The sequence below is a fragment of the Colias croceus genome, chromosome 12 (assembly GCF_905220415.1).
Source record: "Colias croceus chromosome 12, ilColCroc2.1".
In the NCBI taxonomy this organism is placed as follows: Eukaryota; Metazoa; Arthropoda; class Insecta; order Lepidoptera; family Pieridae; genus Colias; species Colias croceus.
In genome coordinates this window covers 598,960-612,908 of record NC_059548.1, presented here as the reverse complement: position 1 = coordinate 612,908, position 13,949 = coordinate 598,960, and the positions used below count along the sequence as shown (strand labels likewise).

The following is a 13,949-nucleotide window of genomic DNA, read 5'->3' as shown; positions in this document are numbered from 1 at the left end:
TTTTTTTTATTAAAAAATAATGTGTCAAATTCAAATTGTGTTTTGTTTGAGATTTTATAATAGTGACTTTTCGTCAGGCTGGAATTTTTTCCTGGATAATATAATTTTTCTATTATTTACGCTTTCAAACAAATGGAGACGTGCATTAGAGGATTTTCTTTTATGCCTGAAAAAATTGAAACTTCAAATTTACAGGTAACGCGGCTAACCGCTAACGCCGTTAATTGTTTTAAAAATATAACTATAATATGTTTAGGCTATTTTGAAAATAAAGCTAATTAACTTGAAAATTGAAATTATATGACTGAAAACAACCGAGTAGAATGGTGGATATGTGGTGGCCATTTCAAAATGATAAATTTTCATCCATAATCATACATACCTAGTGCTAACAGACCCAACATATTGTAAAAATTCAATAACTAACATTGAGTTAATATGTACCTACTACGTAGTACATAATATTAACTCAATGATAACTAATACCATTATTGGTTACACTACATTTGTTGTGGTTACAGTTATTATATTTAACTATATTTACCTAATCCATTTAATTTAATTATTTTTCGATCGTTTTCAGTATGTAGATAGTGAAGCTTTGGAACATACCTGGAAGCTGAGTAGGCGGGAAAGAGCAAAACAACAGGAACAGAAAATTTGGGAGGAATTTGTCAATGAACAAGATGTGGTTACTAAGATTTGTAAAGGTATAATAATTATAAAACTACCTAGCATAATTTATTTTTTCTTTCAAAGTAAGTGTCTTACCATTGGATAGTTGCCTACAAATATAGATACACATTCAACTAGCTTGATACATATTCTTAAGTACATAAGACAATAAGTGTTGAAAATAGGTATCAGAAAGCATTATTATTACAAAAAAAAATGCTGTAGGTATTGCCAAACTGTTTTTCAAACTATACATATTTTTAGATGATCCCTACCAATTTATTGATCAACTCTCTGAGGAGAAACTCAAGGAGCTGCTCGAGATTGAACTGCAAAAGATGAGGATAGAAAAGGAAGAGGAAGTTGTAGAGGTATTATTAAAAAAATTCTCACTTAATTATCTTATACAAGTTTATTTCCTTATTACTTACTTGCTTGTAATTGGAAGTAGATACATATAAGATACATATAAGTTCACATAACAAGATATTCATCATCGAGTCTTTGATATGCTCATTCTCCATTCTCTGCCTGACAAAAGCATATTTATTGTTATACTAGCATGTTTATGTTTTCTTTCCAAAAGAACCATCCTCGTACTTTAAAGAATATAGTTCAGGATACATCGCCCATTTTTGCAAGTGACTACTATCAAGCTGATCTTCCCTTTGTAGCTTTATTTTGATGAGACACCGAATAATTTCGTGTACGAAACTCTCGATTGTTACAACAACTCTCGATTGGTACACGAAATTATTGGGCGTCTCATCAAAATAAAGCTACAAACGGAAAATTAGCTTGATAGTAGTCACTTGCAAAAATGGGCGATGTATCCTGAACTAATATTATAAAAAAAGAATTATCGAAATCGGTCCACCCGTTCACGAATCCGAAGCCAGATATAGGCGGACCGTTAGTATATCATAAGTAAAATGATTCAATCCCAATAATATTAATTTTTATATTCTAAATTACTTATATTATGTATTTAACACATAAAAGTTATAAAACCATTTAACATAACTTCCAGGTTCAAGAGCTAGTAGTTCTAACTGAAGATAAGCAAGAAAATGAAGTGAGTGATAACCATCATGTGGTGTTTGTAGAAGAGAAACAGAGGGAAGATGGTGAAATGTTTCGCATCTTTGATGACCAGAAGGAAGATGATGTTTCAGGTCTGTTCCTAGGTTGTGTAAATTAGACACAGGCATCCCTTAAGGAAGGATTTTGATCAATTGTACACCCAAGGTTCTAAAATAAAAAATGATACCTAATTTATACTTCATAACGCGAGCGAAACTTCGAGCACAAGCTAGTTTTTAATATGAAAGTGTGGAACAAATTGACGAAATGTTGTTGTTGTTTAGACTTATTAGACATAGATTGATGGTAAATCAACATTTTTTTGTGTAACTATACTTCTTGTTTAAAAGCGCGAAAATTATGTAATTACGTTGCTTACACCCGAGCGGCATTCTATAAAATATTCATTCAAATTAAAATCTTATCTCTTGGTAGTAATTTTCACATTCTAAAACTCTGCCTAAAATACGCGTAGGCTGAGTTTTAATTTGGACATTTTTTTGCGTGATTGTGATTCTACCTGTTTATTGTACTCGACTATATTTCATGACATATTTATTGTACTTATACCACAGAATACATAATAGTAGCTAAACGCTACAGAACGGACACTTTCCGCCTCCCGCCAAAATTAAACACTTACCTCACCCCGCACGATCAGCCTGAAAATGGTCCGCATTTCTCTGCAAGGACGATACGCAACAAAGATAGACAACATTAATCAAATTGATTTTATTATTTTGGATTTGTGATTATCGTTTTTCGTAGAAAATGGTTAGATATTGTGCTGTTTACGGATGTATTTCATCAGAAATACGCGTTTTTAAAGTGAAACTTTTATTACATCGTCTCAAACTTTTTGGTCTGTGTAGCGCATGTCGCGTGACGTACGATAATTATCGTAAGTTTCACTTTTACCGTGGTTTCATAAAACCACACAACATTTTTTTAACGCTAGTCACAAATGTGCCAACCATAAAGCGTTAACACACCCATTCGCAGTCTTTACAGTGTGACTGTCAAAACGATAATTTTGTATGGAGTGTCCGGGGTGTGCTTATACTTTATAATATCTCATTTCAGGGCCCGAAGATGAACTTCTGAACGACTCTCTAAGTCCACCGTGTACGGTTAGAGAGAGACAGTCGCCGGTGTCGCGGCAACTGAGCCCAGATAAACTTTCAAGTAAGTATTGTTTTTGTGTTTATGTTGGTAGTGAGAAAGTATGTTTATTTGTCTGTTGTATAGTGTAGTGGGTGAAACGATTTTGATGAGTTTTATTACAGTAATTGATATGAAAATATGTAATTTGTAGTAATTTTTGAATTGATTGCCTGTAGCGCTTTCAAAGTTGGTTTCGTTATATTTAGCAAAATTTTATCTAGATTTTGTAAAAGCTTTTGATAGATTTTGCTTAACCGATTTTGATAATATATAGAAATATATAGTGTTTGAGCCTTAGGTTTGAGCTGTATGTATGTATGTTTGTTTGTTCGTATGTTTGATTCTATGTGCGCCTCTGCAGTCTAAATGGCTTGAGCGATTTCTATAAACTAATTCCAAATACATTTAAGTAAAATTTGACCTAGGTAGGTCATTTAAAATACTAATGTATTTTTGTCTTAAATTTACACGATTATGAATGAAACAACTTTAAATCGCGGTATTTATTACTTTTTATTTTTTTGATTTTTATTCTATAGTATCAAGATTGCTTGCGTCGCAGTATCAGTGTTGCTATATGAGCGACGGCGGCGCCCTCATTTTTTGTCATCTCTTTTGTGTCGCACTGTAATAGAAATTGGAGCTTGAATTGGGTTACTTTTATGAAACGAATCTTAGTTTTACTCACAGAATTTACGATTTATTTAATACTCTTAACTTTACAATTTTCAGGCTCAAAATCATCTGAAAACGTGACGAACATGATCGAGAGCAGCATCTACTGCGCCAAAGTGCGCGACCTCAGGATGAAGATACAAGCAGAGCTGGAGGAGATCATGTACGTTGTATATTAAATACTATATAATATTATTATATACTATATAGGCTTCACTAGCATTACATAGTTTAAAACAAAGTCGCTTTCTCTGTACCTTTAGGGTCAACTCACACCAAAAGAGCGGCGAAGCACAGCGAAGCGGAGCACAGTTTCAGTGCCATATGAATTTTAACTTTATTTTCATTACTATAATACTTATTATCGCATGAGAAACTCGAACGAGTCGCGTTATACCTATGTATGCTTCAAATTTTTATTATTTATTATTAAAAATGGCTTCTAATTTTCATGCTGGAATTAGGACAAGAAGGAGATAAGACCTGAACAAGACTTTTTATCGCGGGGAAATATTTCATTCCCATTGCAAGGTTTATTACGATGCGCCTTTGAATATATCCGAAGTTTATAAATTCCGAGAGATGGCGCCATATTAAAATTACTGTTAGTTTTCTTTCAACACCCAAGCAAAGCCGTAATTCATTAGTCATATTATTATTACCAGAACGGCATTAGAACAACAAGACATTGTGAATCTGGACCCGGCGGATGTGCCGAAAATGATGAAACGCTCCGTCGAGTTTGCGTCGCGGTTCAACAGGATTCACATGTATCAGTTGCATAGACAGGTGATCAAAAAAAAAACATGAGTATATAAAATGAACAACTATACTTAAAATCACGCTCAAAAATTGTCCGTAGGAAAACTCTGCCCACGCGTGATTTAGGCACAGCTAGTCTACATCTAAGTACACTAATATTATAAAGAGGAAAACTTTGTTTGTTTGTTTGTTTGATTGATTGTAATGAATAGGCTCATAAACTACTGGACCGATTTTAAAAATTCTTTCACCATTCGAAAGCTACATTATCCACGAGTAATATAGGCTAGGTTTTATCACGGAAATCCCACGGGAACGGGAAATATGCGGGTTTTTCTTTGAAAACGCGGGCGAAGCCGCAGGCGGAAAGATACTAGCTTATAAAATTTTCATCGAAATTAGCGCGGAATTTTTGTACTATAGAAAACTCGTGAAATAAGTGTAATTAACGGATTTTGAATTGGAATGTGTCTACCTGTAGATACAAGACATAAAGCGCGTGACGTCACAAGCGTTACCGTTCGCTCGCCGCACGCACTTCCAAGCGCAGATGGTGCGTGCCGTCTCATTGCATCATAATGCACTGCACTCTGTACAGGTGTGTCATATTGTGAGGATTTTTGAAGTTTTACTTCTTTTGGCGAGATGGAGAAAAATGATGAGAGTGAATTTTTACGATGCGCGCGCACACCGACACCTAAATTTAACAGCATGACGTTAGTTCTAGGTGGTATGTAACTATGTTCAAGTTGTATATTCTAGTATTTTTTTTCCATACGCCAAAGAAGTATAACTTGTAACGCGTGTACATAAGTACACAAACTCTTTTTTTTAGTTCAATAGTTTTTTTTTTATTGCTTGAAAATTTTCAAATTGTTGAAAAATGAAAAAAAAAATAACGAAAAAGGAATCGAACCCACAATTTTCATATTTCGACGTACCGTCCGCATGCTAAAGTTGCTTCTAAATTTTTTAAGTAATGAGTATTCATTTCTATCCATAGTCCTTATTGGCTAACGGTTTTTTTTACCTTTTTCTGTGATTTATTTATATACTTACCACTGTTTTGTTTTTATTAACCTGTGCTTGTAATATTCAATGAAAATTATACCTCTTTTCTTATTTTTTCTACCCTAGGTATTCTCAAAGTCGTTTCCACAAACGCGTTGCATACGCGACAGTGGCGCCATGTTACGCGCTCTGACGCAACTGTTGCGTGACGCGTGTGACGCGTGTAGGGAGCTGACGGTGCCTGACGGTCTGACGGCCGCTAAGGGATTGTTTTATGATGTGAGTAGTTTTTGTTTTTGGGAAGATTTTTTGAATCATAAAATAAAAGCTGATCTAAAAAAGACTAAAATTATTTGATGTTTAGTTTTTTCTACATGACTACTATAAAACATTCTTGTATACATCCATCCGTCTTTATAATAACAGCATTTAAATTAAATTATCACCCTAAATACTAATTGTACTTGGCACTTTATTGAATAAAAATGAATTGCCAAAATATTGTGTTGCTAACTTTAAACACTCGAGGACGAAATTATTGGCTCGACCAATTTGGCTACTTTTTTAAGTTTTATTCAAGGAACTAGGAAGGTAGTGGAGGGTTTTCTCTTACGAATAAGGGCCAATAGAGCAGAAGTCGAATCAACTAGCATAAGGAGGTTTTTTATAGATAATTTTCATAACAATATTAATTTAATTTCTGTTTTGTGTATTCAATTTAAATAAATAAATTTACAGGCCCTACCAAATGTGTGCGACAAGTTGAACACCGTTCTTGAAGAATACACAACTAAACTATCCGATTATTTGAACAGCACTGAAAATACTGTAAGTATTTACTATTATTAACTCACAATCATTATTTTATATTAAAAATATCTTCGTGGTACGGAGATTATTATAAATATATAAAATACTTGTTGTATATTTAAATTCACGCACGCACGCACGCGCAAATCCGCAAATACGCACATAATCACGTATTTGCGTATACACATACACAGAGACATTAGGCACACACACATACACACACACACACACACAAAAAGACGATGTATCTTAGAAAAATCCTATCCTATGTCTTATTCTTGTGCCATGAATAATTAAATGACTATTTGCAGAGTGCGTCATGTTCTCGGCGTTCGACGCGTCGGTCGCGGCGTTTGAAACGCTCGCTTGCGACGTGGTCTAAATCTGGTACTAAATCGTGTAAGAACAACTTTATTATACTAGCTATAGCTTGTGGTTTTGCTCGCATTTTATTTGTAATAATGCACCCATAATAATTCCATCAATGATTTTTCTGCAATGTTGGTTTGCTTAAAGCTTTTAATGAAACACGTGTGAGCGTGTTTCTGAACAATTATTTTTATATTTTCTAGTCCTCATAAATTTGCAGGCACATGCATCAGGTTATAACTTGTGTTTTGAGCTTCGTACACTACCTTTATCCAGAGATTATCGAGTATTGCTAAAAGAAAAACAAATGTGTGCGTGTAGTAGTAGTAGTAGTACACACGTAAGAAGTAAAACTTCTTTATGACCTTATTTTTCAAAAAATAATTTACTATATGCAACTTTACAGAAATATGTCGAATCACGCGTGGTAAGGATAAGAAAAAGATGGCGCGTAACGGAAAATGTCACGCGTAACGAAAAAATGTTACACTAAATTTTTTTCCAACCCCGATAAAGAAGTTTCACTTCAAAAAAATATATTTTATATCATACCACGAAAACGGAGACAAACGAAAAAATTATTAATTCACTTATAAATATTATCTAATACAATTTGTTATAAAATAGTCGGCGACACAGAAGGGCAGCTGTCGATGTACTCCCTGGAAACCATGAGAGCTAACTCCAACGCTAAATCTAGTGTCTCTAAGGATAACCAGTCTGGGTATTATACTATTTAAATTACTGATTAATTTATATATCTAATATCTAATATATATTATAAAGGCGAAAGTTTGTATGGATGTATGGATGTTTGTTACTCTTTCACGTAAAAACTACTGAACCGATTACAATGAAATTTAGCACACATATAAAGGGTAACTTGGATTAACACATAGGATAGTTTTTATCCCGGAAATCCCACGGGAACGGGAACTATGCGGGTTTTCCTTTGCAAACGCGGGCGAAGCCGCGGGCGGAAATCTAGTTTTTATAATAATTATGATCATCCAATTATATTCCCGAATATCGAACATCTAATGTGTGATATTTACCAATTATAATTGTATTCTAGATAGCATTTTCTCGATTTATAAAAGGAGGTTCACAATTCGATTGTATTTTTTTTTTACCTCAAACTGGGTGGACCGATTTTGATGTTCCTATTTTTAATTGAAAGCTGGTGCTTCCCGAGGGTTCCCATTTAAATTAAGTATAACTTTGACAATTCGATGACATGAAATAATGATGTTATTTATATCTTATATTATATAATATAATATATAATTAATTCGATTAGAGGTACTTCAAAGAATCGCGCCAACATGAGCGCTCGTACTAAAGCATCTACGGAGAAGAGTGTACATGTTTCTAAACGCAAGCGAAGCCCGAGGTAAACATTTGTATTAAATTATTATTATTATTAAAAAAATAGCGTGTGTGCCGTGCACACGTCTCAGAAGTGATTTCCTTCTTTGGCAAGATTCAAAGATACCAAAATCGTCATCATACTCCATGACGTGACGGTATTGCCATGACGCGACCTTGAAATTTTACTCCAAACGCGCCCAAAGAAATTTCACTTCAATAATTTTAAGTTTCGAGACTTCTGTAAGTATCTGTTTGTTCGTCTGTCTTTACAGAGACAGCTGATCCGATTTTAGTAATAGTTTGCGGCTAAAGTCGAATAATTTTCTATGTGTATTAATTTTGTACGAGTTTGTGTGTGGGAACATTGTATATTGAACTAGACAGTAGGGTGAATGTAAAAATATTATATTACCAACTGTCCCACGCAACTTCGTCTGTTCTCAATAGGAACATTTTTGCTACATTTTTAATAGTTGCTCCGCTCCTATTGGTTTTAAGTTAGTAGAATATTGTTTTCCGAAATTGTCTATCCTACACAAAATTATTAATCAACTTCAATTAGTGTTTCCTGAGATAAGCGCGTTCAAACAAACAAATTCAATTCAATAATCTTACAATAGATTTTATTATCTATTATAAATAGGTTCCGTCGGCCGCTAATGCGAGATCCTCAAGCTGGTCAGGGTCGACCTAAACGTAAGACGGGGAAAGATCTTGATGTACCAACGTTAGTTGAAACTGTTGCTACCGTAAGTATTTATATTATACATCCATACTAATATTATAAATGCGAAAGTAACTCTGTCTGTCTGTCTGTGACTCAATCATCCCTTAACTACTGAACCAATTTGCATGAAATTTGGTATGGAGATATTTTGATGCCCGAGAAAGGACATAGGCTAGGTTTTATCCCGGAAATCCCACGGGAACGGGAACTATGCGTGTTTTCCTTTGACTGCGCGGGCGAAGCTGCGGGTGGAAAGCTTGTATTATATATTATATACAATATAAATTTGTTAGTTATCGTGGTTTAGATTTTAAAAGTACTTGAGGTTTTTATATTATAATCACAGATAATTATACTCACCATCTGCATATTTGCTGTTAACAAAAGATCAAACGTTGCTATGTTATTTATCACGAGGTTGTTCATATTAATATCCACATCTCAGTTGAAGTCAAGTTTAATTTTTGATACAAAAAGTTGCATAGCCTGCCAAGTTCCTATATATAAATAAATAAATAATAAATAAATATTATAGGACATTATTACACAAATCGACCTAGTCCCACAGTAAGCTCAATTAAGGCTTGTGTTGTGGGTACTAGACGACGATAAATATAATATTTAATAAATACATATATAGATAATACACCCAGACCCAAGAACAAATAATTGAGTTCATCACACAAATATTTGCCCTGACCGGGGATCGAACCCGGGACCGTCGGCTCAGTAGGCAGTTACTTTACCACTGCGCCAACCGCGTCGTCAATATAAATCTTTTGAATCCTTTACATGCGAAAGTTGTATTATAAACATAACACAATGATAAAAAAACGACGTGTGTCACTCGGGGACTGGGGCGGTTGCGCTATTGCATGCTATGCCTTCAAGCCACACCTCCGCCCGTCCCCGTGGGGAGCGTGAGGTTTTTTCGTTACGGAATTTCTCGATTCGGTCCCCGCGCTCAAGGCCCGCTATGAAATAGCTTAAAAAAATTATAAAAATTAATTGCAATTTTCAGTGTACATCAAGCCACATCAGCCGGGAAGCTAGTCCGGGACCGAGTTTGACGATCAAAGACCTCATCCAGAAGAAGAGTAAAGAAAATTCGCCCAGATCACCTCGGAAGGAACCAAAACGGCTCAGAAAGGAGGCAAAATCGCCGAGAAGAGCTGAAAAATCTCCAAAAAGATACTCAAAGTCACCCACAAAAGAAATTAAGAATGATTTATTACCAGAAGTAGAAAAGATTGAGCAAATCATGGCCAAATCGCCAAGAAAAGATGGCTCTTTTAAGGAAATTACTCCAAGGAAAGAGACTCCTAAAGTGGAAATTAGAAAAGAGCCAGTAAAAGATAAAATATTGACGCCAAGAGTAGAAAAGGCAGAAAGGGAAAGGGAAAAGGAAATGTCGCCAAGAAGGGAGGAGAGGAGGAGCGAAAGGGAGAAAAAGGTAAGTCGTTATATAAAATGAGTTAATAAGTATAAGTCGTTGAATTTTCGGGAAACAAGAGCTGTTCTAGTATTTTAGGGATTTAATTACCTGAATGATTAAAAAGGTGATTAAGGGCCGATTTTTCAATGCTTGGATAAAACTTATCCGTCCAATAAAGTATTACACGATAATATTATAATGTCACGTAAACTGCCAAATACGGGCAATTAGAAGACGTTTTTAAAATGGTAGTTTTATACACTATTCAACGAATAAGTTTTAACCAAGGATTGAAAAATCAGCCCTTATTGATATAAATAAACATTGACTCAGTTAATTACCAACATGAAATAAAGTAAAATAAGTACCTATTATTAAATCCATCGTAGTTAAGTGAAACTTCTTTAGGCGTGTTGAGAGCAAAATTTCAAGGTCGCGTTATGTCAATACAATCTATACTAATATTTTAATGAGGAAAGGTTTGAATGTATGTATGTATGGCTTTCTCGCATAAACTACTGAACCGATTATAATGAAATTTAGCACACATTTAGAGAGTAACTTGGATTAACACATATGATAGATTTTATCCCGGTAATCCCACGGGAATGGGAATTATGCGGGTTTTCCTTTGAAAACGCGGGCGAAGACGCGGGCGAAAACCTAGTATCAAGTAAAGGCGACGATTTTTGTATCTTTGAATCTTGTCAAAAAAGTTTCACTTCAGACACGTGTGCTCGGTACAAAAGCTTTTATTTCAGTACTCGATCATTTCATGGATATTAATTAAAACAATCGATATGTATAATATGATCTTTTAAATTTTCCTTCTACTTTTATGTTACTGGTAATTAAAAAGCTTCTCTAGGATATTGAAAAGAAAAAAAAATCCTTAAAAAATATGTGATTTATTGACAAAAAAAGTAGTACAAAGCGTACAATAATTTTAAATTCTCGTACAAGCCCATAAGCATCACAGTTACTTAAATTTACATCAATAAATATATTTACAGTGTCTTTGTGCTGTTATACAATTTAAAAAATATTTTAAAATACATTTTTACTCTATATAGTATATTTTTAAAGCACCAGTATAATATCAAAACAAACAGATTTTTTTTAAACTTGCAAAAATAGAGCGGTGCAATTTACATCGATGGGGTGTATCTTTGATTTTTTATAGATTGTATTAAATATTATGCATATGCCAATGCTGAAGTATATAAGCTGAATATTTTTATATCTATTCAGAATATAATTAATCTAAAATACTTGGCCAGAAAATTCTAAAGCCGGTTACTCACGTACCTGCCGCAGGGGCAATATTGGAACAATCTCTGTTGCATAGCGATCGGAGCAATTTTAATTGATCTCTAAATTGCCCCTACTTGCCTATACACATCACAATTAAGGAGCCAATTATGGATGCAATTCCAATATTGCCCCTGCTGCAGGCGAATGAGTAGCCGGCTATAACCAGATTTCTAATGAAAGCAATTTTTTCTTCGTAACTATACGTAGATGTAATATTTAAGACATCTATATAATGTTTTACGTAATAAATAAATAAATAACGTGTGTATGTCTAGGCGCATTTCGCGCAAAGCGGCTTGTTGTCCATCACGGAGAATGTAGAGTCTGTTACTGGATTTGTGCATTTCTGGAAAATAGAAATGAATATTAAGTCTTAACTCTTGTATTATAAATCTACTATATACAACTCTAATATATATAAAATTCTCGTGTCACAATGTTAGTTACCATACTCCTCCGAAACGGCTGGACCGATTTTCGTAAAATTTGCTGAGAATCTGCCAACATCAGTGACAAGAGTACGGCAGAACACAATTACCGGGACAGCTAGTTTTATATAAATTATCGATTATTTCAGTTAAAGTCTTATCACGTAGACGTTTTAACTTCTTTCTACTACTACTACTACTACTACTACTACTACTACTACTACTACTACTTATAAATAGTTCTTGTTTAGCCGTTGTTTGTCAATATAGTATTTTCAATTAAAATATAGATAAAAAGGTAACAACTACAAGACAATAAGCAAATTGTTATTTCTTTTTGAAAAATATCCCATTTGAGCAATCATGATTTAATCCAGTAATTACCAAGCTCTCTTGAATCATAATATTGAGAGATTAATATTTATTTTAGGGTGCCAACATTAAGAGGGGGTATAAAGCAAGTTTGATATAGGTACCTACATTTTATTTAGATTTGGTCTTGAATCGTATCATCTAATAGAAGATTGGTAATTTTGCTTTATACGCACCCTTAATCTATTACTTAGCAAATATAATTTGCTACAAAGTTACTATTTCCTCGACAACTATGCATTTGAAGACGCATTTGCAGAACAATATAGTCTCTATTGAAGTGATAATAAAGCTCTATTTACCGTGCAAGTGAAGCATTCGCGATGCCACTTGGCGTCCAAAGCAATGATGGCCTTGTCGACGATCGGCTTGGCACAGCCTGCGCACCGCGCTGCGAACTTGTCGGCATAACACGCAGAGCAGTAGGGGCGACCGGCCTGAAAACATTAATAAAACGTTTATTAGCTTCAATAATAGGTACAAAATTTTGTATATCAAGATACATGAGGTATATTAGTCACCACACTAGGATCACTACTAGTCTCTCTCGACATTGCAATAATTTTGTATATTTAACATGATTTGTTGGTTGGTGTAAAGATGTGGTCGTTCAATAAAAAAAGACGTGTGGCACTCGGGGACTGCCGCGGTAAAGCTATTGCATAGCATGCCTTCAAGCCACACCTCCGAGCCCGTCGGAGTGGGGAGCGTGAGGTTTTTTCGTTACGGAATTTCTCGATTCGGTCCCTGCGCTCAAGGCCCGCGATAGAAGCTATGCAATAGATTAATAAAAATAATCATTGAAAGAATGAATTATCATAATTAGTCTTAAAAAGTCAAAATGTAAAGCTACATTCGTGTGAGTAGGTGCTATTGCTTTGCTCATAGTTTGTGTACCTAAATTACAGTGCACTGAATATGCCTTGCATTGTTTTGTTACAATAAACAATCACAGACGTTTTGTTGTCAGCTTAAGTACATTTATGCTCCGATATTAAGTTAGACGGGAAACCACAAGTCATCCAAGGGTCTAACATAATATTTATGGAAGGAAGTGAAACTAAAACCATCTATATATATAAAACTCAAAGGTGACTGATATAGTGATCTATCAACGCACAGCCCAAACCACTGGACGTATCGGGCTGAAATTTGGCATGCAGTTAGATGTCATAACGTAGGCGTCCCCTAAGAAAGGATTTCCCGAAATTCTTGCGGGAACGGGGAAAACGGGGATGCACGTACAAAGTCGTGGGCGGAAGCTAGTTTGATAATAAAGTTTGTAACTATACCTGTTCCATGAAACCACCACCGCCAAGTTCCTTCCTGCAGCCGCCGCACACGAAGTGGTGTGCGTGCCATGACACACCCAGTGCTTGGATCACGCGCTGTAAACAATAATATTTGTTTATTAATAACTGGCTTACCAGCCGCGGCTTCGCCCGCATTGTCTAAAAGTTAATAAATTAAAACCTTCCTCTTGAATTACTCTATCTATTAAAAAAACTGGATCTAAATCCGTTGCGTAGTTTTAAAGATTTAAGCATACAAAGTGACATAGGGACAGAAAAAGCGACTTTGTTTTATACTATGTAGTGATAGTGATAGGAATATTTTGAACTCATGAAATTTTAGGAACTTCTCGATAGGATGAAAGTTTATAGTTTGTATGTATACATTGTAGATATTTGTAAAAAAACCTTGTGTTATGTTTGGTTACGAAAGCAATGGACTCACGGTTATTGCGACTTCA

At 34.8% G+C, this 13,949-nt stretch overlaps 2 protein-coding genes across 3 annotated transcripts in view; one reads left to right on the top strand and one right to left on the bottom strand.

The window, feature by feature from the left end:
* Positions 1 to 57: 57 nt before the first annotated feature.
* The window catches only part of LOC123696102, a 52,761-nt gene continuing 38,869 nt past the window's right edge, over positions 58 to 13,949 (top strand). For both annotated transcript variants that reach the window (XM_045642116.1, XM_045642117.1), the window contains exons 1-15: positions 58 to 195; positions 584 to 710; positions 940 to 1,046; positions 1,706 to 1,850; positions 2,842 to 2,943; positions 3,655 to 3,760; positions 4,263 to 4,386; positions 4,841 to 4,957; positions 5,497 to 5,649; positions 6,109 to 6,198; positions 6,492 to 6,579; positions 7,177 to 7,273; positions 7,850 to 7,942; positions 8,564 to 8,669; positions 9,669 to 10,100. In XM_045642116.1, the coding sequence (XP_045498072.1) occupies positions 133 to 195; positions 584 to 710; positions 940 to 1,046; positions 1,706 to 1,850; positions 2,842 to 2,943; positions 3,655 to 3,760; positions 4,263 to 4,386; positions 4,841 to 4,957; positions 5,497 to 5,649; positions 6,109 to 6,198; positions 6,492 to 6,579; positions 7,177 to 7,273; positions 7,850 to 7,942; positions 8,564 to 8,669; positions 9,669 to 10,100 (1,950 nt within the window). In that variant the 5' untranslated portion in view covers positions 58 to 132. The remainder of the gene's footprint in view (positions 196 to 583; positions 711 to 939; positions 1,047 to 1,705; positions 1,851 to 2,841; positions 2,944 to 3,654; positions 3,761 to 4,262; positions 4,387 to 4,840; positions 4,958 to 5,496; positions 5,650 to 6,108; positions 6,199 to 6,491; positions 6,580 to 7,176; positions 7,274 to 7,849; positions 7,943 to 8,563; positions 8,670 to 9,668; positions 10,101 to 13,949) is intronic.
* LOC123696103 (transforming growth factor beta-1-induced transcript 1 protein) overlaps positions 10,975 to 13,949 on the bottom strand; it is a 31,065-nt gene continuing 28,090 nt past the window's right edge. The window contains exons 4-6 of the mRNA XM_045642118.1: positions 13,489 to 13,584; positions 12,499 to 12,633; positions 10,975 to 11,742 (exon numbers count right to left, since the gene is read on the bottom strand). Coding sequence (XP_045498074.1) covers positions 11,668 to 11,742; positions 12,499 to 12,633; positions 13,489 to 13,584 — 306 coding nt within the window. The 3' untranslated portion in view covers positions 10,975 to 11,667. The remainder of the gene's footprint in view (positions 11,743 to 12,498; positions 12,634 to 13,488; positions 13,585 to 13,949) is intronic.